Source organism: Eleginops maclovinus, chromosome 13 (assembly GCF_036324505.1).
Source record: "Eleginops maclovinus isolate JMC-PN-2008 ecotype Puerto Natales chromosome 13, JC_Emac_rtc_rv5, whole genome shotgun sequence".
Taxonomy (NCBI): domain Eukaryota; kingdom Metazoa; phylum Chordata; class Actinopteri; order Perciformes; family Eleginopidae; genus Eleginops; species Eleginops maclovinus.
The window spans coordinates 7,586,111-7,608,299 of NC_086361.1; the positions used below are offsets into that span (position 1 = coordinate 7,586,111).

Here is a 22,189-nt window from a genome sequence, read left to right on the forward strand (position 1 = left end):
CCTCAACAGGTTCTGTAATTGTTCTGCATAATACCTCTCTCTGTTAAAGCGTTGTTGTTTCTTTTTCTAGCAAATGAATGGTCAGTCGCCAAATTGAGTTCTCTGGGGAGCTATTGAGAATAACAGTGGAAAATGACTCAGTGCAGGCAGTGACAGCGGCTCCTAGGGGCCTAGAGGCTGCCTGCACGTGGATACTGAAAATGTTGAGACTAACTGATAAAATGACTTAGGGGTGGGGGTCTTAAAAATAATCATCAGTCTGCTTAATAGGGTGACACCACAATCAAAGAATTGTTTGATGGATAGTTATTTTTTAAAGTATTAAAGTTGTGAAATCATGCTTATTTCCAAGTGCATAGGGTTATGGTTGGCCAACAAACCTCAGAACATCAACATGCATTCCAGTCCCAGCTGTGAGCACAACTATTTTAGTTATCAGTCAAGGTCTCTTTCCTTTGAGCTTCTAACCCCCACTTTAGCTACAACATTAAGAAAGGGTCTAGAGTAGATGCACGGCAGTATTTTCTTTTCATAAGTAAACCTTTTGAAGATGAAGATGCTCTGTGTGTCAAGTTCCACTTGTCTACACAGACTTCCAAGAAATAAACCATCTTCAAAGCAATGCTGAAAAGGATCGAGGAATATGTAGTGTTTCACCTGCTGATGTGGCAGCTAATCTCAAATCCCACAGCAGCGAATATCCTAAATTCGCCTCCTCTCCACTTCTCCTTTGTGTCACTTATATTGATTTGTGCTGACTGAGCAAAGCCAATAATAACACCTCTCACAATAAAGAAAGATAAAAAGAAAAAGTGAATGTGAACAGCTTTTGGCACTGTGGATAGAACATACTCTAGCAGCATAGTTCACCCTCGGGAAATTTCTTTTTTCTTCTCATCTTTTCTGTTCAGATGGCTTTGAGTCAGCAGGGACCCTGATGTTGATTTTAATTTCATAGACTGAAAAAAAAATTGAGCTGCACACATTTGTCTGAACCTGCAATTTTGTTTTCATGTTTCATTTAGTTCCACAGTCAAACAAAACACAGAGATCATCGAGGATCAGCATCTGAAAACAAACAAATGAAATGGCAGAGATGTTCATTGAACAGTGTCCTGACATTGGTGTCATTTTTCTTTTGTGTTATACTCTTACACAGAATCTTTTGAACATTTTCGAACACAACAGAGACTTTTAAAACATTAACCTCCACTGACTCATTTGATATAAATGTTCCTTTCAATAAAAATGATTTGTGTTCAGGCTATCTATGTTAAGTCACCGTCATCAATTTAAATCCCCTTCACAGTTTTTCAGTTGGGAGAGGACAGGGTAGAATAAAAAACGTGTTGGTTGTTAAAGTTTAAAATCTTCTGGCTATTTGACAAAATATCCTTGCACTTGCTCAATGATACCCTCCATAACTCCAAGTGCCTTGCAGAAGTACCCTGAATAGATTAATATTTTTTAGAGATCCATGTCCCTCGTGATTATTTGAATGTACACAACACTTCTCCCATCTCGTCCTCCCTTTTTTATTTGTATCCTCTCTCAAGTGGCTATCGAATGATTATTTATGCTTTCACAGGTCCGCTGACAAAAAAAGCACTTTCAGTTTTCACAAAACAATTTATTTTAGAGAAAGAGTGCGATGACACAGCGCTAGGAACCACTGCATCTTGTACAATTTACTTCTGCCACTCACAAAAATGCTGTTGAAATAACTTCAAATGATTTGATGTGTTTTTCTGTCTAGTCCAATATTTCTCTCGCCACATACTTCCCTTTTGCCTTATTTACAGTTCATATGCGGAATATTGCTGCTCCTCAGAGTGTCTCTGAGGATAAAATGCAATCCAATCTAAATATGTCTGGCACACAAATTAAATGAAAGGTGGAATTGAAGATCTTGGAAATGTGACATTGTGCAAAACCAAAGTAATGTCTATGTTTTACAAGCTAGCTTAATTTTTCATCAACAGAAAATGTTTTCCTTTTAATAAAAGGTAAATCATTCCTTATATTTGTAGATTGTGTGTCTTACTTCAAATTACATATTTATAAGGACATTAAAATAAAAGGGATCACAGCCTTCTTGCAATTAAGGCTCAAGTTGTCCATCATAATGTCAATTCTGCCAATAACATAGTCTGTTTCAAGGCTGGTTTGAGTTGCATGATCAGTGTTCAGTCTTTGTTTTGTCATCTATTATTTTCACATGCCAGGATCTTTTGTGAGTGTTATTACTAGAAAGTAAGTGTTACATTTATTTCTCAGTTTGTTATTTTGAGTTATTGTTTTGCCCCTTAACTCCTACTGTAAACTGCCATTTTGTTTCTTTGTGTTGGAGTAATTTGACTTTCTTTTTGAAGACTAGTTTAATTTTGAGCGTTTTATTTGGGATGTGTTGTTGTTAACCGTATTTGGCAATAAATGATTCAGTAGTTGAACATTCTCCTACAACATATTCTTTTTCTGGTTTAATATTACTTTGGTTATGAAATTGGGTTGTAACAAAAGCAAAATGCCTTCAAAGTATCGGTAGATCATTCTTTGGTAAAGTAATTGTTATGACTTTGGATGCCTTTAGTCATTTGAAATGTCTTAGTCTCTTGTCATGATCCTTGTTTTGTGTCTTTTTCCTGTTTTATTTTGAAATGTTTTCCCTCTGTGGTGTCATGTGTAGCTTTACTTCCTGTCTTTCTGTTTTCCTTGTGTCTGATTGTTTCATTGTTGTCACCTGTTGCCCTGTGTTTCTTCCTCCCCTCCCCAGCTGTGGCTTGTGTTGTGATTAGTGTCTTTGTATTTAGTCCTGCATTCCCTTGAGTTTTTTGTCAGTTCGTTGTCGTCTTATGTGTCAAGTCAGGTGTTTTTCATGTCCTGGATTTACCAAACTTTGTATTTCTGTTAAACAGCTTTTTGGAATAAAGCTCGCCTTTTGTTTGTAACCATACCTGCTTCCCTTTGTTGCTGCGCTTGGGTCCTATTTCCCCCACCCTTGACATTTCTGTTGGTTAAAGAGCATCAGATTTAAGTTTTGTGGTGATTTTATGCCCAACTGTTTACACTGGCCTCCATAGTCAGGGGTTTATTCACTTCACTATGTTCCAGTGTAGACTGTTTAAAATAAGTTGTTGGATAATCTCAAAAATGCATTGCGTTGTTGTTGAGTGCATTAACTAGGGACATCTTGAATTGCATCACCATACGTTGATGTTCACTATTGTTCTTATTCCCAGTTCTGACCCATACCAACTCCTCAAAAGATATAATCCAAATCTGTCCTCAGACTGATGAATCAAGACCACTGACTTCTCTTTACGTCTGTTTGTGTAACGTGCATCACCTTATCTGTTTTGCACTGGAAGGAGCCATTTGAAATGCTTTTTTTTGCATCTGGTTGGAAAGTCTCCCGATTGCCTCCTTGTGGAGCTGGTCCAGGTTAGGCTGTATATATATAACCTCTCCCCCTCATAATACCCTTTCCCTTGAAACTATTTCTGCACAGATTAGATAACAGAGTTGTTATTTATATTGCCACGGAGAGGACAGAAGATTGGGGTGCCTTAAATCCTTACCCTGGACCAATGTAAATCTATTAAAGGGGAGACAGGAACTATCTCTAGGTTAGTGTAGAACTTAATGAAACTGAATTGAATTGTTCCAAGATCAATGCTAAGCTGTCAAAAATCAGCAGAATGAAACATGAATTTCATTATAAGTCCTGGCTTTTCCACCCTCAGTGTTTTCACGTCTGCCGTTTTCATTTGTGCAGAACAATTTCCCCTCTTTGCTTCGTGGCATTTTCCTCCTCGGAGCAGGTGAGAGAGGGTACAGCTGAGATTCTGCCTGTCTGTCAGTTCTTTGTGGAGAAGATTTCTCCCAAAGAGCAGCTTTATGCCCCGCCGGCTGCCATGATTAACGTATTTACAGGGAGATAAAGGGCGAAGGCGGAGAGCCGGACTGGGAAAAAAAAAAATCAGACGAGCACTCATTGAAACTCGATGAATCAGATAATGGGAGTAAGCTGCACACAGAATGAACATGCGTATTAAGCGTCCATTGTCAGGATCTGTGAGGGGAGCGAGGCAGGGTCTATGGAGTTGATCCTGGTTTAATTCAGCTGTCAAGGAACGTTTGAATTCCCACACATGACTGTTGGGGAAGTGAAATGTGGCACAGAGTGTTTAATGTTGAGTGAGATTTGTGTTTTCTGTGAGCGGATTTGACGTTTCAGTCAACATGGCCGAGTCGTGGCGGTTTAATCCATCTGGCGGGGCTTTACGGAGGGTTTTCCAGGCGTTGTTAATTAACCCAGAGGTCGATAAATATTGCAACTGTGAGCGATCAGTAATTAGAACTTCCTTTGACTATGACATCTTCATAGAGTGTACAGTCACCGAGGCTGTGCACCAAAAGTGTGCAAGACAGTGTGTGTGCTAGTTGTAAAAATCCTCTGTGACCGGGTGGGTGCACGGCTCTGTACATTTGATCCTGCTTCTCCTTCCTACTGCTTCATTCTTTTTGATTAATGCTTTGATGGCCGGCACTGAGAGTCCCATTAAGCTGAAGTTCAATGGTTTGTGTGTGTGTGTGTGTGTGTGTGTGTGTGTGTGTGTGTGTGTGTGTGTGTGTGTGTGTGTGTGTGTGTGTGTGTGTGTGTGTGTGTGTGTGTGTGTGTGTGTGTGTGTGTGTGTGTGTGTGTGTGTGAGAGAGATTCTTTGAGCAGGAAGTATAATGTTTGTGTGCGTGCCTGCCTTTCATCTCCCATGCGTTGTCGCGACGCTCTGCCCTCAGTGTGCCCGCCTCAGATGCCAGGCCATTTCACAACCTGCTTCAAAGAGCTTCTCACATTTCCAGTCGCTGCCTGTAATTTCTCATTCGGATCTCAAGACCTCCACTGCAAATTGCCTCTAATTCTTTCTCTTGCCACCATTTCTACTATTTCTCAGCCTCTCTTCGGCGTTCTCAGTTTTCTTTTACCATTGAATCTTTCTGTAATATCTGCAACATACCATGACAGATGCATCTTCCTGGGTAATTGATTATTTGTATTAACTAATGCCTTGCACTTTCCTTTTACTCTTTGTACAGTATGCATGTTTACCTGTAAGCATAGGCACAACATTCCCCGTTCTTGGTTTACAGTAACTCCAATCAGTTTAAAGTTCCTCTCTCTTTAACTTAATACGGACGAAGTTTCACTCTCCCCTCTCATTTCTCTCCCACCTTCTGAATTTCATCATCTGTCCCTCTTTTTGCATTCTCCTTCTTCTCATCTTCAGCTTTCCATTTCTAGCCTCCTTTTCTCCCCCAGGGATCAAACACCTTGCTCTCATAACAAAGGGGGAAAGTAATCCCTTTTTAAAATGTTTCTCTTTTATTCTCTCCTCTAGTGCTGTCCTGTTTTAACTCCATATCCTCCCATTGTGTTTTTTCTCTCTGAATTACTCATCTCTTGCTCACAAATTGCTCCCTCTTTACTGTGACACTAAAGAGCTGTTTAGTCTCCTCTTTTTTTTCTTTTTTCTTTCAGCTGCACATATTTTTACCTCTTGTTCTACCTTAATCTTTTCTTTTTCAGATGAGATTGATATGTTGGAGCGTCTCTGGCTGTCGGGTATCTGCCACAATGATAAGATCGAGGTATGATATCCAATACATTTACTCTGCTTTGTCCATCAACATGTCACAGAGTCAGCCTCTGATCAAAGATTAACCATATGTAGTCCAACCTTAGTTAATTTAATTGTATTGAGTGTTCAGGGATTTTTAGTGTTGTTAGTGCTGACAGATGAACCAGACTTTATCATTATCATTCCCCTATGTAATTTGAACAAAAAAACAGTTTTAAAGGTATCGTTCCTAAGTATAGTATATACCCAAGGGCAATGCAATACTAAAATTACTGATAACATGGTCAACTGTACTTTGTCCAGTCTTATGGCTTCTTGTTGGAAAAATTTCCAACACAATTTGGAAAATCTCACGAAAGAAAACTTCTATTTTGTATTTATTTTTTATTCTCTGCAGAACATTTACGCTTTATTTTCATGTAATCAAAAGTAACCTTTCTTTTTTTCCAGTTTTGGAATTATTATTTTGTAGTTATAGTATATATATATATATATATATATATAGTTTTGTAGTTTCGGTTGCATTTCCAGTTATTTTGTGAACTACAAATCACAATAAAAAATGAATAAGTGAATGCCAGCTGGCTGCAGATGAGAACCAAAATGAATGAACGTTACTGTCTGGAAGGTTTTTGCCTGATATGAACCAGATATGTTATGGTGACTGACATGTTTTGCTCCTTCCATCAATGATCTGAATAAAATATCACAGATGGATGCTCTGAAACACAAAGACATTCTCACCTTTTTATAACATTTCCAATTCCGTTTCTCATCTTTCCGTCTTCGGTACTCCTCTCCAGGTCATGAGCAGTAAGCTGGACATAGACAACATGGCCGGGGTCTTCTACATGCTGCTGGTGGCCATGGGCCTAAGCCTCCTGGTATTTGCCTGGGAGCACTTGGTGTATTGGAAACTACGGCACTGTGTGAAGCATTCCGGCGGGATGGACTTCCTCCTGGCACTCAGCAGGGTGAGAAACAAATGCAAAGGCCCCCTTAAACCTCAACAATACTTCACATCTTGGTTGATTGGCTTGCAAATGAAAAACACTTCAAAGTTTAAAACATGTATTTCTTTTGATGATCTCAGCAACCTCAAGAGGCCTTATGCATGTACATTATAATACAACACAATATAATCTGCTAACAAAAACCACATCAACAATATTGGTCCAGGAGTGACACTATCATATGCTATACATTTTATTATCGTTGTGTTAAACAAAAAAAAATGGATTCATCCAGCCACTGTTTTTTGAAAAACCAAAACCAATCGTGAAGTATTCATGATTATAGAATTGGGTATCATCTGCATAACAAGTTAAATTGCTACCAAATGTAAGCTTATAATAATAAGCTTTATTTATAAAGCACTTTTCATGCATCAGGTGCTGCCCAAAGTGCTTTAACAAGGCACACATCACAATTTAAAACAGCAAAAAACAAACAAAACACACAATATAACAGTTTAAGACTTTAAGAGAAACATAACTAGAAGGTATAATAATAAAAAAACAAACACAATGAAATGGTGATTCCTCTCAGTAAAATAAATCAAAATCAATTAATAGGATAAAATATAAATACTTATTGAATAAATTAATGAAATAATACAAATAAAATAATAATAATAAACCATAAGAATATTGAAAATCAAATGATTTAAAAAACAACTTTAAAGGGAGTTGTACTAATACAATTATACAATAGATAATACAAGTCAAAACCTTTCAAATAGATTAAACAATATAAAAATAACCAAATATCAAAGCAATAAAACACTATTTCAAAGTAGGGTGTCGCTAATGAAAAGCTAATAAAAAAAATGTCAGCATAGGCAGTCAGAAAATAATGAACCCAAGTAAAGAACCTACACATTTCTCTCCTGGGTAAAACCAAGATGGCTTGGTTTGTTTGGTGGGAAATATTTTTCGAAAAACTAGCAAAACACCCAAACACTATTCCTAACAAATACGTAAATAAATATATGAGTACTACTCTCTGAAGCCTAGGTGTGTGTGTAGCCTTTTGTCATTGGAGTGGGTCATATATTGCAGGATTTCACATTGGAACATACATCACTTTAAAGATGCATACATTTAAGAGCAGCTATTTATGTTGGGATGTATCTATCCTCAAGACGATTAAGGAATACCTGGCACAAAGTGTAACAAGATAAAAGTATGATTTATCTCCACCAGATTTAAACAATTCAGAAGTCCTGCTAGGTGTTGAACTTAGAACTAACTGAACTCCAAGACGAGAGCAGTTTTACTGTTTTACTTCTACCAACCGCAAGAGTAGCTCATCTCACTGATTTGCAAATTCTCAACCTGAAAAGTTGAAGTCGCCAATGAAATTCCTACAGATTCATAATTCAGTGCTTGGGAAGCATCGGTAAGTGATTTATGCAGGTGCAGGGTTTTATTCTAGATCAGCAGGTGTAGTAGCTTCTAGGATATCCTGTTCCCTGCATAGGATATTAGCCTTGAAGTCGACTTCATTAAGGAAATTAAATATATAGATGAAGCAAGCTTAATGAACAGTTTCCAGATACAATCAGGAAATCGATTGCAAAAAAGGAGGTACCACTTAATACTGGTAGTTTTTTGTTGCACTCAGCATGACACAAGGAAGTAGAGCCAAGAAGAGTAACATCAATGTGGTTTATATTCGGCGTGGGTGATCACTTTAGCTGTTGCACAGCCATTTTCTTCAAAAGCCAATACAGCTTCTGTTAGTTCAGCCCTGTGTCCGGGAAATATAAAGTACAGGTCCCTGCTACACTTTAAAATTTTGACATTATTTTTTTATTTGTTTATTGTTTTATGTCTCTATGGACTTAACATTTTCATTGCCGTTTCTTCACTGTAGCTACTGTGCATATCCCAATAAAGCCTTGAATCTTAAATCTGGAAAATGATTGAGGATTCTAGGGGCCCTATGATGCTTTTGGGGACTTTCCCTTTTCTGTAGTGTGTTTTATAGGATTGTGTGCATGTAAATGGTATGTAAATATCAAAGCTCCCTCCAGATGGGATTTCTCCCCCACTGCCTGAAATGCCTTGATTGTTATCTTTTTTTTTTTTTTACTTCCTTAACATAATGATATCTCTATGTAAAACTTTTGCTCCTATAAGCTAGTGTTCTAACACATTGTATTAAGGTGGCAGGACATCTATAAGCGGTCGACCAATCACAACAGAGCTGAGCAGCTAACCAATCAGAGCCTTCTGGTCAAAAGAGGTGCTACAGTATGACGCAGCATGAGAAAAATAAAGCACTTGTTGAACATTAAAGCATGGAGACATGTCACAGTAGCAGCACAAAATACAAATGTGTAACTGAACATGAAAGAACAGCTAGGTATTGAGATAAGATGGGATGGGTTAACTAGAAATATGAGAACAAGTTGAAATGTCCTGATATGGGAGGGAAAACTTGAGTAAAAGTGGGAAGGGAGGGGAAGAAAACTTGGAGATTAAAAGAGAATAAAGCCAGCCAAGGAAACAGCTGTTGGTTTGAATGGCTGAGGTAGCGAACAGTAGCAGGTGCTGAGGAGATGCCAGAAGGAATGACAGGGAAAGAGAGGAGGAGGGAGGACAGATGTGTGGTGGTGGGGACTGTTGAAGTGGAAAACAGGCTGCATGGAAAAATCGCCCTATATTCTTGCTGGTTGTGGGGGGATACACTTATGTTAGAATGATACCAAAAAATGTAGATTCATTACCCCCTCTTGCCTTTAAAAGCAGAGAAAGATGCTTATTTATATAGAGCCGAAGTGTGTCTTATTTGCACTATAAAGAGCAGGAAGAGGAAGTAATTGTGGAATTCAAATTGTGCTTCACGGTATCTCAGATAGATCGATATTTGATTTGTATAAAAACATGGACATGAACATATACTTAAAACCAGAAAGCCTGAATTCCACCAGATTCAGTCAGACATGGGTCCTATTGAAGACCAATAGGTCTTGTGCATTTACTGATGTATTTCTAAGTGCCATTTATCAATAACACTGCAGTGTTTTATTGATAGACGGATGTGGGTTAAAATCCACTATGTCCCCTATAGTCTCGATTTTCCCTGATGGGCTTCCTTATAGACCCTTTGGAGTGCAATGTTTCCTCATTCATTCAGAGCAGACTGGCATATTTTCTCGCATGAGCTAACTGTTATCTGTAGCATTTCTCATTCTAAGAAATAAAACAGAAATTCAATGCAAAGGGCAATCCCAATAGCTTCTTTTTCCCAAGCAATATGCTGTGCTTGCTTTAATGACTCTGCAGCTGGCCTCTGTCGCCTGCTTTAACCCAATCAGTGACTCACCGAAGTTTCAATTTCACAGTGCGCTGCGCCCCGTGCTCTGGGTACTGCGATATCACTTCTGCTGCTGGGATTGCTGATTCATGTGTCCGGAAGGGCCATTGTTACAGTCTCTCCATCAAATCTGTGTCCCGGCGGGGAACAGAGATTTACACGAGGCCCCACATATTTTGTCATTAAGATGTTACAGATATCGATAGATATTATGAATCATCTTATCGTATAAGGAATAAAAGAGTCTTTGTGATTTACATGGCTCTCTATAGGACTGCTAATTGAGTCTCATCTATCTAAAGTGAGGTGTAAATATTCAAAGGCGAGGGAGAAAGAGCATGTGGGCACAGTAGAGGTAGCGTTGCTCATCTGACACGATTGTATATAAGGTTGATCCTGCTTGGGGTTTAAATTCATGAGATATCATGAGGAGCGGGGATAATTTACACTCTGTCTCTTTCATTTTATGTTTTATTCATATTAAACATTGTTCAATGTTCCTATTGAGATGAAACAGGATAGACTGGTTCTCACCACTCATTTTTAGAGCAGTTTATTAAGATCAGGTATGATCTTATTTAAATTAAAGTGCCTACAAATAAAAGCCCACGTAAGACACGTAAAACTTAGATGCACTTTCAATGTCCTCCTCAGCCAAATACAGTAATTACATGTTTCAATGTTATGAATAAGTGTCTAAAATCTTAATAAAATAATTCTCTGTTGGCAGATTAGAATGTGTTATTGCCAAAAACATGTTTAAAGAACTGGATTAGATTTTAAGATTATTGAATTACACAAACTCAAGAGAAAAAAAAATAGTTCCGTTTTTTGTTTCCCCTTACTCATTAGCCTTATGTAACAGGAGAAAATTATACTTTAGTTAAGTAAAAAAACAAAAACAATTTAATCTTAACTGACGCAGTTGGAAAATATATCATGTTTTAAGTTAAGTAAGCAACCTGGCGGCAACACAATTTTCTGCCCAATTGTTTTGAGTCCGGTCAAGAACCCGTTACAACTCCTTGACAAACCTCTCTCTACAATTATTTTTCACAATATTTGAGGTAAATAAACTTTTACCTGCTGAGTGATGTTCTGTTTGCTAAAACATTAGTTTGGATTGATAGTTGGACAAATGAAAAAGCTGGTTAAACTAAGTCCAAAGTTTCTACAAATTCATAGGTATTTAATGTCCAGCACTCCCTGTATGCCTTTAGAGGAGAAGTGGAGACACAGACAACCAAAAGTAGAGGGAAACTACCTTGAGAGATTTCCCAGCATGCTGTAAGACAGAATAAAGATTATTTCTTATTTTTAAACTGCTGTTTGCTTTTGTGAAATATGTTTTGCAGACAGTTATGCTATGAACTCAATAAATGTAAAATAAATTAAGGTGGAGTGAAATAAACAAAAAATAGCTCAGTAGTTGTAGCCCTGACAACTTAAACCTGTCTGGATGTGGAAACGTCACTGATTTCAAGGGATCCTAGGTGAAGTTATTATCGCAATTGAATAAATATTCTTTATCTGGAGGCTCTATCAATGCATGTTTTTAACCAGACATCACATCTTTATATATTATTACTCCGAATATTGACATTATCCTCTGTTTCACAGCTGCTGACTATTGATTACCTAAATTGCCATACATGTTTTTACAAGCAGTAACACACACACACACACACACACACACACACACACACACACACACACACACACACACACACACACACACACACACACACACACACACACACACACACACACACACACACACACACACACACACACACACACACAGATCTTCCTTATCATTCTTGGCAGACAGCTGGTGTAATTAAGATCTCTCTTTCATCTCTCCACCCAGGGGATGTACAGTTGTTGCCAGTTTGAGGATGAGACCGCACCAGGAGGTGGCTCTTTGCCCCAATACCACACCATGACCACCATGTCTACTGCAGCCCAACAACACCTTGTAACAGCCACAATAAATAACACGACTGCCATTGCCATGGTGCAGCAGCAACAGCAACAGAAACACCTCCAGCAGCAGGGGCCGACTTATACGACCATGCTCCCCGGATCGCCGCAAACTACAGGACATTCAGCAATGGCGATGGGACCCTCAAACAGCCCCTTGCTGGAAGGCCCCATGCCCTGCTCCACCTTCTTGCCTCGCCATGACCGCAGACTTGCGGTGGTTGATCGTTGGAACAGGCCAAAGCCAGAGAAAGTCCTGAGTGTTAGCAGTGGTGGAGGAGTGGGAATTGGGGGAATAGCAGGAGGGATCACTGAACTTCAGGCGCCGCAGTTTCAGGCGAACCTTGGACAGCACTGGAACCCATTAGGCGGAGTTACAGGGGGAGCTGGGGGAGTAGGGGGAGGAGTTGGCACAGGGCTGGATGAATATAAGCGCTACTATGGTCCTATAGATCCAGAGGGGCTAGGAGCTAACTCTGACAAACAGGCAGGGGGACCCCAGCAGACTCCTAAAGCTAATCCTCGAGGCCCCAAAGCCTCAGGGATGCCAAGGATGCCTTCTAAAGGCCCTCAACAAGGACCAGGGCACTTAATCCCCCAGCCACCTCCACTGATCCCATCTTCCCCCCGAAGACCTCCTTTCTGGCGACGAGGAAGCCTAGCACAGGCAAGGAGAAAAAGCTTTGGTGGGCCCCTGTATGAGAATATACTCCCTCTGGGGAGACGAGGAGGTGGTAGGTATGGTGCAAGTGATGGAAGTGGAAGGAGAGGGCGACGTCCTCCACCTCCTCCTCTGCCTGTTCCTCTGTCCTCCCCAACACACACTCCTACCACTCCCTCCTCCCCATGCCGTTTCTACTCCTCCTGCTCCAGTGCCTCGTCTTCCTCCTCTTCCGCTACATCATCCTCATCCTCTTCTTCATCATCTGTCTCACTGTCTCGGTCGAATTCCCCCTCGTCATGCTCCAGTGACAGCTCCTACAACTCCTCATTGAGTTTTCGTTATCGTGCAGGCGACAGGGATCTTACGGTGGATGACGATTATGACTCAGATCTGCTAACAGAGGAGTCCAGCCTTCTTCTTGGTACACGGAGGAAGATTCGTTCTCGTCGCATGTCATCACGCTCGCTGCCATGCAGCCCTCCACCTCCACCAATCCCGCCCCGCAAACCACGCACTCAGAAAGATTGCGGCAGAGAGAGCAGGGAGAGAACAGGCAGCCAACTGGCTCAATTACAGGAGTGGTGGGCATCATGGGGAGATAGAGAGCGTGTGAGGTCAGGAACAACAAGCCGGGGAGAAGGAGGAATGGGTAGAGAGGAAAAGAGACACCACAAAGAGAGAGAGCGTGAGAGAAAGAGGAGGAAGAAAGGCAGGAAAAAGAAGAAGAGGGAGGACAGGGAAAGAGAACGGGAGCGCAAACGGCGCAAAGCAAAGAAAAGGAAGAAAGAGGACAAGACAAGGAAGAGAGAGCGGAAGAGGTCAGAGCAGGAGGGGGGAGATCCTGAAAAAAGAGAGGAACTCAAATCAGGGACACCAGATTACCCATCATACCCACCGTTGAGGCGAGAATCCTTTCGTAAAAAAAGTGAAAGCTCTATCAGAAGCTATGGATGGAACATCCCAGGTGAAGAGGAGAGGAAGGAAAGAGAAGAAAAAGAGAGGAATGATGAGGAAGACAGCAGAGGGAAAGAAAGACCAAACAGGAGAAGAAACAGCAAGCACTATCAAAGCTCAAGCAGTAAACCTTCGACATCTGTCAAATTCTGGGGAGGGGTCAACCCATCTTCTGACACTGTTCCATCTGCCTTTCTACCCTTGTTGCCTGTCTCCTCTAAAAGGAGGAAGAGTAAAAGTTCAGACAGGGATGTTGTAGGAATTGAAGGAGAGAGGAGGCCATTGCTGGGACAGGGCGGAAGAGGTGAGATGATTTCCAAGGAGGGGTTATCTTTCCACAAGTGGGAGTCTGGAGTAGAGGGTGAAGAAGAAGATTCTGAGCTGGAGAGGAGGAAAGCTGAACGTGGAAAGAGACGAGGAGGAGGAGGAAGGACAATGTCCGATGAAGAGCGAGAACGTGATAAGGTTGTAGGGATATATTCTGATGATGATGGTTCTTCAGGAGAGTTTGGGAAGTTTGAGAGGTACTGGGAGGATCATGAAGGCAGAGCTGTAGGAGGTATTGGTGGGGGAGGTTGGTTTTTCAGCACCTACCCTTCCAGGGAAAAAGCCAGCAGCATCACCAGTAGAGATGACCTGTTCTTGGAGAGAGGAGAGAGGTGGGGGACGGCAGAAAGTGGATGGGGGTCTGGTGGAGGTGGTGGAGGAGAAGGAGTAGATAGAGGATGGGGATCTGGATCACACTGGCCCCCGACTCCTCTCACCCCACCACCACCCCGGCGATACTGGTCGGTCGACAAACTCCACCTTCAGAATGAGAAGAAGAGTAAACGGAAGTCGAAGGACAAGGGGAGAGGACGTGCAGGTTGTTCCTCCTGTCATTCCCCCCAACACCATCCGCACTCCCATTCCTCCAAATGGGCCCGGGTAACCTCGCGAAGTGAGGAAGAGCTGTACCGCCAGAGTTTTGGTGCTCCACTGAAGCCTAAACATGACTCCTCAGCTTCCACCAAACTAGATCGCTCACAGAATCCATCCAAATCTGGCAGCCAGTCAAACCTCAATATCCAGCAGAGGACACAAAGAGCAGATAGGGATCGAGATCGAGGACGACAATCATCCCCACCTCCGAACCTCATACCAAACTTGCCACCACCACTCCCTGCCCTTCCAGCTCCTCCGTCTTCATCTCACCCTATCCACGCTCCTCTCCCTACCTCTTCTTCTTCTGTATCCTCTCCTTCTGTGGTCTCCTCAACCCCGGGGGCCCCCCAGCCCTCTTCCATGGCTTCGGCAAGTGCTAAACTACAGTATCAGAGGTTGCGCTCTGTTCCCCAGCCCCAGAGATTCCCTCAGTCTCCTCACTTACCCCTCAAAGCCAAGAGCCTTTGCTCGCGAAGGGGCTCAGCCCAGTTCTCCAGCGTGGAGAGCGAGGTGTGAATATAAAAAGTCATAAGAGCCCTGCAAAGGCTAAGGCCAAGCAGGTGATCTGGATCTGAATCTGCCCGGCAGCAAACATGGCTGCACAGCCAAGTCAGTACAGTATAGGCACTGTGCCCTTTCCTAAAGCTCTGCACAAACAAACAAACCAGAAAGCCAAACAAATCCTATGCGGTAGTCAAAGGAAAACAGGAGCGATCTTGTACTTACTCTTGTTTCCTGTCATTCCTCTCAGTATGTGAAAGACTACAACCACAGTGACAACTTGCATCATGAACTGGATTATTCACCAATTACACTAAAAAGCAAATCTGACTTTAAAAGTGGTACAACTGAAGGAGACTCCTTTGCTATATACAGTGAAGGTCTTTGGATGTTGAAGCAGAGTAGTTTGTATTCAGAGGATTCTTAATGCTTACTGAGGGCTCAGGAACTTTGTAGTACTGTATGCCTGCTGCTCTCGGAAGCCTTTAACACAGAACAGTCTATTTACATGTTTCCCTTAAACAAGTCGCTTTCACTACTTTTCTTTTTCCTTAAGAAACTGTTTACACCCCGCAGAACTGTGACACCCTCTGAGGCACCTTTTGTTGTGTTTGATCAATAACTTCTAGTTTTGAGGGAGAGGAGGGTGATAGCCACCTTGTCTTCTCTGGGTTATTCACCTTTTCCTGTTCTTTTCTCTTCAGTTGTACCATATCTTGTTCACCTTTATTCTATTCTGCCCCCCTTATTTTCTCTCCTTTACCTCCCTTCCCTTACCACCTTTTTCAAGACTGTCTTTTTGTCTCTCCTCTACTGTCCTCCCCTCTTGGCTCCTCTTGTTGATGTGATGATTCTGTGTGTCTGTGCTTTTCTGTGTTTGTATTCTTGACAACAGGGTAAGTCAACTGTGACTGATATTCTACTGGCTTAATGAAAGCTGAGTGCCAAACTTAAGTAGAACTCGGCATCAATCTGTACAATGTTAGCTGTTTCCTTTTATCTCGCAGTTTTTCATCATCTTCCTAATCCGCACACATGCAAATACACTCAAAGGTGCACATAAAGGTGTACACAAACACTAGCATACATGAACATGCAAGGACAAGTCCAAGTCAATTAATATTTTCTCTTTCTAGAGCAATACATAATACATAATTCACCTTCTGTTCACAATTTTATACTTTGAAACTTTTACTTCTGTGTTGTAGTTGTTGTTGTTGTTATTGATTGTTTTCTATATATTAAGACATGTATTAAGTCTCATACAATGTAAGCACTGTGCCATTCTACTCAAGCTGCACATGAAACATTATCTCAACTACCTAACTATGACAATGGAGGCAGTGTCTTTTCCCCTCCCTGTATTTGATTGAATGTAAAGTCAGCCACTATCACGTGTGCCGCAACAACAATTAAAACACTTAGAGATGGAAATGTCAGCATTTCTATTGTTTAGCGTGGGGGACAAACTGAAAAGATTGGAAAAGAGTTTACTTTAGTTCATTGTTGATGTAGCCTGACGTAAGCAACGGTATGCTAACCTTATAAGTATACAGTTGCTTATGAAGGATTAAATGTGCAATGGGTTACAGTTTGCATTATCTGTTTTTTTTTTGTTTTTTTCTCCTGCAAGTATTCCAATTAGTGCCAAGAGTAGAATACATAAATCATTTGCCAATGAAAAATTATCTACCAAGATTTGAGTAGGAAAGTGTCTACACAGCGTTGGTGGACAAGGTGAAAGATTGTTGCAGGGAAATAAATACTTATAGCCTTATGCTTGTTGTTCCTGTCATATGTTTTGTGTAAAGTATGAAGGTTTGTACTTTGATCAACATATATGTGGTTAGCCTCATGCTATGAAGACAGTGTGATTGGAAAATGGAGCGTTTTGATTGGTGCCATATCAGATGTAGTGCAAATGCCGTTTTGATGTCAAAGAGACTGTGCCTATGTTGAATGGTAGCTAGGAGGTCAGATGGTTTTGAAGAGGTGTGACTGATGGTGTATGAAAGACACAGTATCACCTCCTGTGCATTTTTCATCATTAATCTTATCTTGTAAATGTGTCACTAAGAGCTATAGCTTTTTAATCCATGACCGAGCTGACACCAGCAGTTACACTCAGATGTAAAGATCTTAGCTATAGTAGCTACTAATATCCATTAACATTAAAATTGCATCAGGACACTGGACATCAGTGGAGTTGTTTTAATGGAGAAGCCCGAACTGCTGGCACAACACTGTGTGTGTTTTTTTCAGTCGGTCATAATATCTGAGCCATCTATCCATTACCAGTTTGGTCAGCTCTTGTTTGCCTGGAACTGCCTCTGAGCCATAATTTACTTCAGCTGAAGAAACAAAATGAGAACTTAAGTTTTTGACATAAACTTGTTTGTTTAGAGTGTGTTTGCCTTTAAAAAAAAAAAAAAAATCTATATATATATTTCTCATATATATATTTGTGGCAGTTGGTAGTGTTAGAGAAAATTGTTGTTTAGCATATTCATATTTTGGGATATAGTTTGTCATTCCAAGCCCATTGAAATAATATTATAAATATCATGCGTTAAAAACACACATGCTGTCAGTTTTACTAACAACAGGGAAATTATTATCAATTTAGTTTCTATAACAAAGTTTGACTGTATTAAGCCAAGATGGAGGCAGTTCAGTGCTTTGCTTATTCAAGCTTAATAACAGCTTACACAAATTTCAATGAAAGCAAGAAGTGTTCAGTAGCGTGAGTAAGTGTGACATGTTCAGTGCATTCACACCGCAAGCAACTCAAGTCTGTTGTCTCAAGTACAAACAATCTCTGCAATCTAAAATCAAGTTCAAAACTCTCTGGAACGTCTTGCTTTTTCTTTCGCTGAAACACTACAGCAACAGTCAATAAGCATTTTTGGTACGCCCAACATACGAAGCTAATGAAGCAGTATATGGTTGGTGGAAGTCCCTCGTCTGGGATATAAAATGTAAACACATTTGCATACCACTACATTACTGTCTTGCCAATCCCAGCGCCTAAATGCTACTCCGAGAGTATTTGACCAAAAATGCGTTAGGATTCATAATAATGCGTTATTATAGTTATGTGCAGAGCATCAGCTGCTAGCGGTGTGAACACAAAGCTTGGTTGTTTCGTCAGAGAAACGAGCCACCTTTCTGTCATTCTCTCCCCTTGCTTCTTTTTGTCTCATGTCTATCCATTGTATTGTTGCGTGTGAGCAATTGTAAAGCTGTTCTGTTTTAAAAAAAAGAAGAGCATATGTGGATATATTTGTTTCATAAAAAAAAAAGTATATCTAAATATATATGGTAGTATATTTCAAAGCGCTAAGAGCTATGTTATATAAGTTTGTCTACTAAATTTTCGGTATTATCTCAATCAATATGTCTTTTTTGTCTGTTTGTCTGTCTCTCCTTGTCTCAAACCTCTTGCGCAGCTCCCTACCCCCCAGCGAAAACAGAGACCAGTATGTAACTGTGTTTTTGCTCTTTTAAGACCAACCATTCGCCTCCATTGGCTATCTACTGTAGCTAACACTGAGATTTCAACAAAGTGACAACGTGGAGGGCTGCACGAGTGTCTTATGACCGTGTCACTGTAGCAGCGGTGGCGTTTGTTTGTCTACCTAGAGGGGCCTTTATTTTGGTTTGGGCTATGGATTAACTACTAATTAAACCTTTTATGGATACAGCAGCTTTTACCACAATCCTCACTTATGTAAGGGTCACTTTCTCAACCCTGTTTTGGGTTTACATTGGACCCTAGAGTTTTTACTGCAGAGTAGAGTAAGGTGACCTCTCTGAAACACAATGTAGCGAGCAGCACAGGCTTTTTATTTGCATCTCTTAGTAGCTGTATTACTATACAAAAACGTGCACAGCTACCCCTGCCGACCAACTTATACAGTATACATAAGGACTTTGATATACGTAAATAGTGTGTTGTATCTGCCAAGCTGCTGTGCTGTAAACAAAAGATAAAAAAAAAAATACACAACAGACACACTCTTTCTTTCTTAATTTTACAAAACTGGTAAAAGTTAATATGGGTAGGGCTAAATCTGCTTGCTAGTGTGGTTTCCACTAAGGCCAAAAATGGCCTCACCAGGGCTTTCTTTTGATAATCACATCTTCAAACCTTTCGCCACTTTTATTCTTGAATGAACAACAATGATCCTGCACACGTCATTGAGTGGAATATGGAAACACTGCCTGAGATAAGAGATCCATCCTCCTGGCCAACTTTAGCTTGCTTATGATACACTGATGTAAGTCAGTATGGTCAAAGATGAATCACTCTTCAACAATTACATATGAAGCGCTTGCTGGCTCTGAGCCCTGGTAAGACCAGTTTTAGCCTGCATTGGAAACACATTCACAGTTTCTGCCTGTTACACCTCTGAACAATGTCTCAAGGCCTTGTATTAATACTGCTGTATCAACTGTACAAGATGATGGCTAGTTGTGCAACACTTTATTGTCATAATCTCTCACATACACATGAAACACAGACCCTAAACCATGCATACACTGTCAGATTTACATGAGCACACTAACATACAAACACACAATCACACACACACACACACACACACACACACACACACACACACACACACACACACACACACACACACACAGGTAAGGGTGGTAGTGCTGCTGCCCCTCCGCTTCAGCCACCTCTGCCACCTGTTGGGACAATTTTGACAATAGTGTGCTGCACTGCAAGCAGGAAAGAAATAAAAAAGATGATTTTAATAAAGAACTCAAACAAATGCCTGACATTTATTTTGTTTGTGTTGATGGGTCTGCAAATATTAACATACTTGTGATACTATTATTTTAAGACTTCAAGAGTATTGCTCATGTTCATAACCTGGGGCATTTAAAAAAAACGAGACCTATTTCCCAGTGGAAGAAAGAGGGTTTAGTGGTTGACCACCAAAGGACCAAGACACAGAGACAGAATATTGTGCATGATGCGAGGATGCGTGTATAGTTTTTCCAACCCAGATTTAACCATAGCCACCTTACGCTCAGATGTAAGTCTGTGGGACTGCGTCATGGATGGATAAAGAGAATGTCTACTGTAACTTGGGACTAAAAAGATATGGGCCAATTCATCAATTAAGTGTTTATCAGACAACAAATAATTATTGTACAGACTCACATCGCAGTCAGGGCAAGAGTTAAACATTCTGCAAAATATTACAGTGGTTTTGGGCAAACAGAATATTTAATTTAACCTGACTGTGTTGGAAAGTTCACTCCGAGTAAGGAATGAGTCCTTACCCCTAGAGAATCTGAGCAGCGGGGGCGGTAATTGCAATCGCTTTACTGCACCGTTGTGAGGAAAAGAGAGCTGAGCCAGAAGGCAAAGCTCTCAGTCTACTGGTCCATCTTCATTCCTACCCTCACCTTTGATCATGAAGGATGGATCATGACCGAAAGAACGAGATCGCCGATACAAGCGGCCAAAATGGGTTTTCTCCAGAGGGTGACTGGCATCTCCCTAAGGGATAAGGAGATAAGTTCAGCCCCCCTGGGAGGGACTCAAGAGTAGAAATGCTGCTCCGTCGCGTTGAGAGGAGCCAGTTGAGGTGGTTCAGGCACCTCGTAAGGATGCCACCTGGGCGCCTTTTCCAGGCATATCCAGCTGGGGGGAGACCAGGGGCAGACCCAGGACCAGGTTCAGAGATTAAATGCTCTACTCTGGCCTGGGAGCGCCTTGGAATCCCCCAGTTAGAGCTGGTTGGTGTGGCCAGGGAAAGGGAAATATGGGTCCCTCTGTAGTGTTCTCACTCAGAGTGTAACAACTCTGATTCAACACCCAACACCAAGTTAAACCGTGTCCAATGAAAACATGAGTCGTATTGGAGTTGACCTTTTACTCTGAAGTCTTCATGACATTTGGTGAAAACTGCAAACAAGCAACAGATATTACATTTTAAACAACCCAAAATATGAATTACTAACATTTAAAACATGTTCTGTGTACGTACGGCGTTGCCTGTACAATATTTCTTAGTGGATGGCTTCGGATGGCTTCAGAACACACCTAGCGTGTCTGCCTCACTCTCAGTCCACACAAGCAGGGAACATAAACAGGAAGTCGCGAGTACACAGGCGACCTTATCAGGAAGTGAATTCATGAGTAACTCAACTATCAAAATAAAATAATCTTAATAACCTTTTTACTGTCATTATTAACTACAATGGATATAAATGAATTATTACACATTACAGATACAAGGTATAAATGCCTTAGAGGCAACACACCCTCTACTGGAACAGCTACCTCCGCAACCCGAGTTGGATAAGCGATAGAAGATGGATGGATTGTGTTGGAAAGTTAAAAAATTACTGAAATACAGGACTAATTTACAAAACGGGGGGAAAAAAAGCTATTAGGCTACAGATTGTTTGCCAGTTAAATCTCCTTAAATGCTTGGTGAATTTATATCAAAAGATGATTTAACATTTAGTCAGCTTTGCATAACTGTTTATTATCAGTTACAGCACTACTTTCATCAAGCTACTTTAAATCATATTTTAGTTAGAAGCGCTAGTGCTGCGTCAATTCTCTCTTAATTCGGAAATGTGCGTGGTCAAATCGAGACTGGGTTGGAAAAAGGATTGACGCTGCCAGGACAGGAGGGATATACAGTATAATCATAATTATTGAATATTTTCACTTTCAGATGTATAATCCTGTTAAAGGGCAACATCATTTAGTCCGTAATTGACTCAAAGAAGGAATACTAAACTTATCTAAAACAAGATGCAAAGAACAGTATAAAGCTTAAAGGTAACATTTTGCATAAAAAAGGCCAATACATTTCTGTCTTTAAGAGCCAAGATGAAGAAGCAATGATAACGATTGTGACAGAGACATGAGGTGGAGAGAAGAGAAGAGCACATTGATACAGAAAAAATAAAGAAAGGTTGGAAGTAGGAAGTATTGGGAGACAGTGCTCAGTTTTCTTGCTGTCTGCAGGGCAAGATAGAGCTGGTTGTCATTTCTGCCAACAAAAGGCCACCACTGAGTGCTGGCAGTATTAGGAACGCTGCAGATATGGATAAACCTCACACACACATTTGTTCCCTCTCTCTCTTATTTATTCTTCTTCAGTCCATTACACACAGTCACACACACACCCTCTCACACAGCAGGAATTACCTTCTAATACTT

General features: G+C 40.8%; 1 protein-coding gene across 1 annotated transcript in view; it reads left to right on the top strand.

Moving 5' to 3' along the window:
- The window catches only part of grin2da (glutamate receptor, ionotropic, N-methyl D-aspartate 2D, a), a 104,737-nt gene extending 89,737 nt beyond the window's left edge, over positions 1–15,000 (top strand). The window contains exons 16-18 of the mRNA XM_063899714.1: positions 5,585–5,646; positions 6,440–6,610; positions 11,830–15,000. Coding sequence (XP_063755784.1) covers positions 5,585–5,646; positions 6,440–6,610; positions 11,830–15,000 — 3,404 coding nt within the window. The remainder of the gene's footprint in view (positions 1–5,584; positions 5,647–6,439; positions 6,611–11,829) is intronic.
- Positions 15,001–22,189: the final 7,189 nt, after the last annotated feature.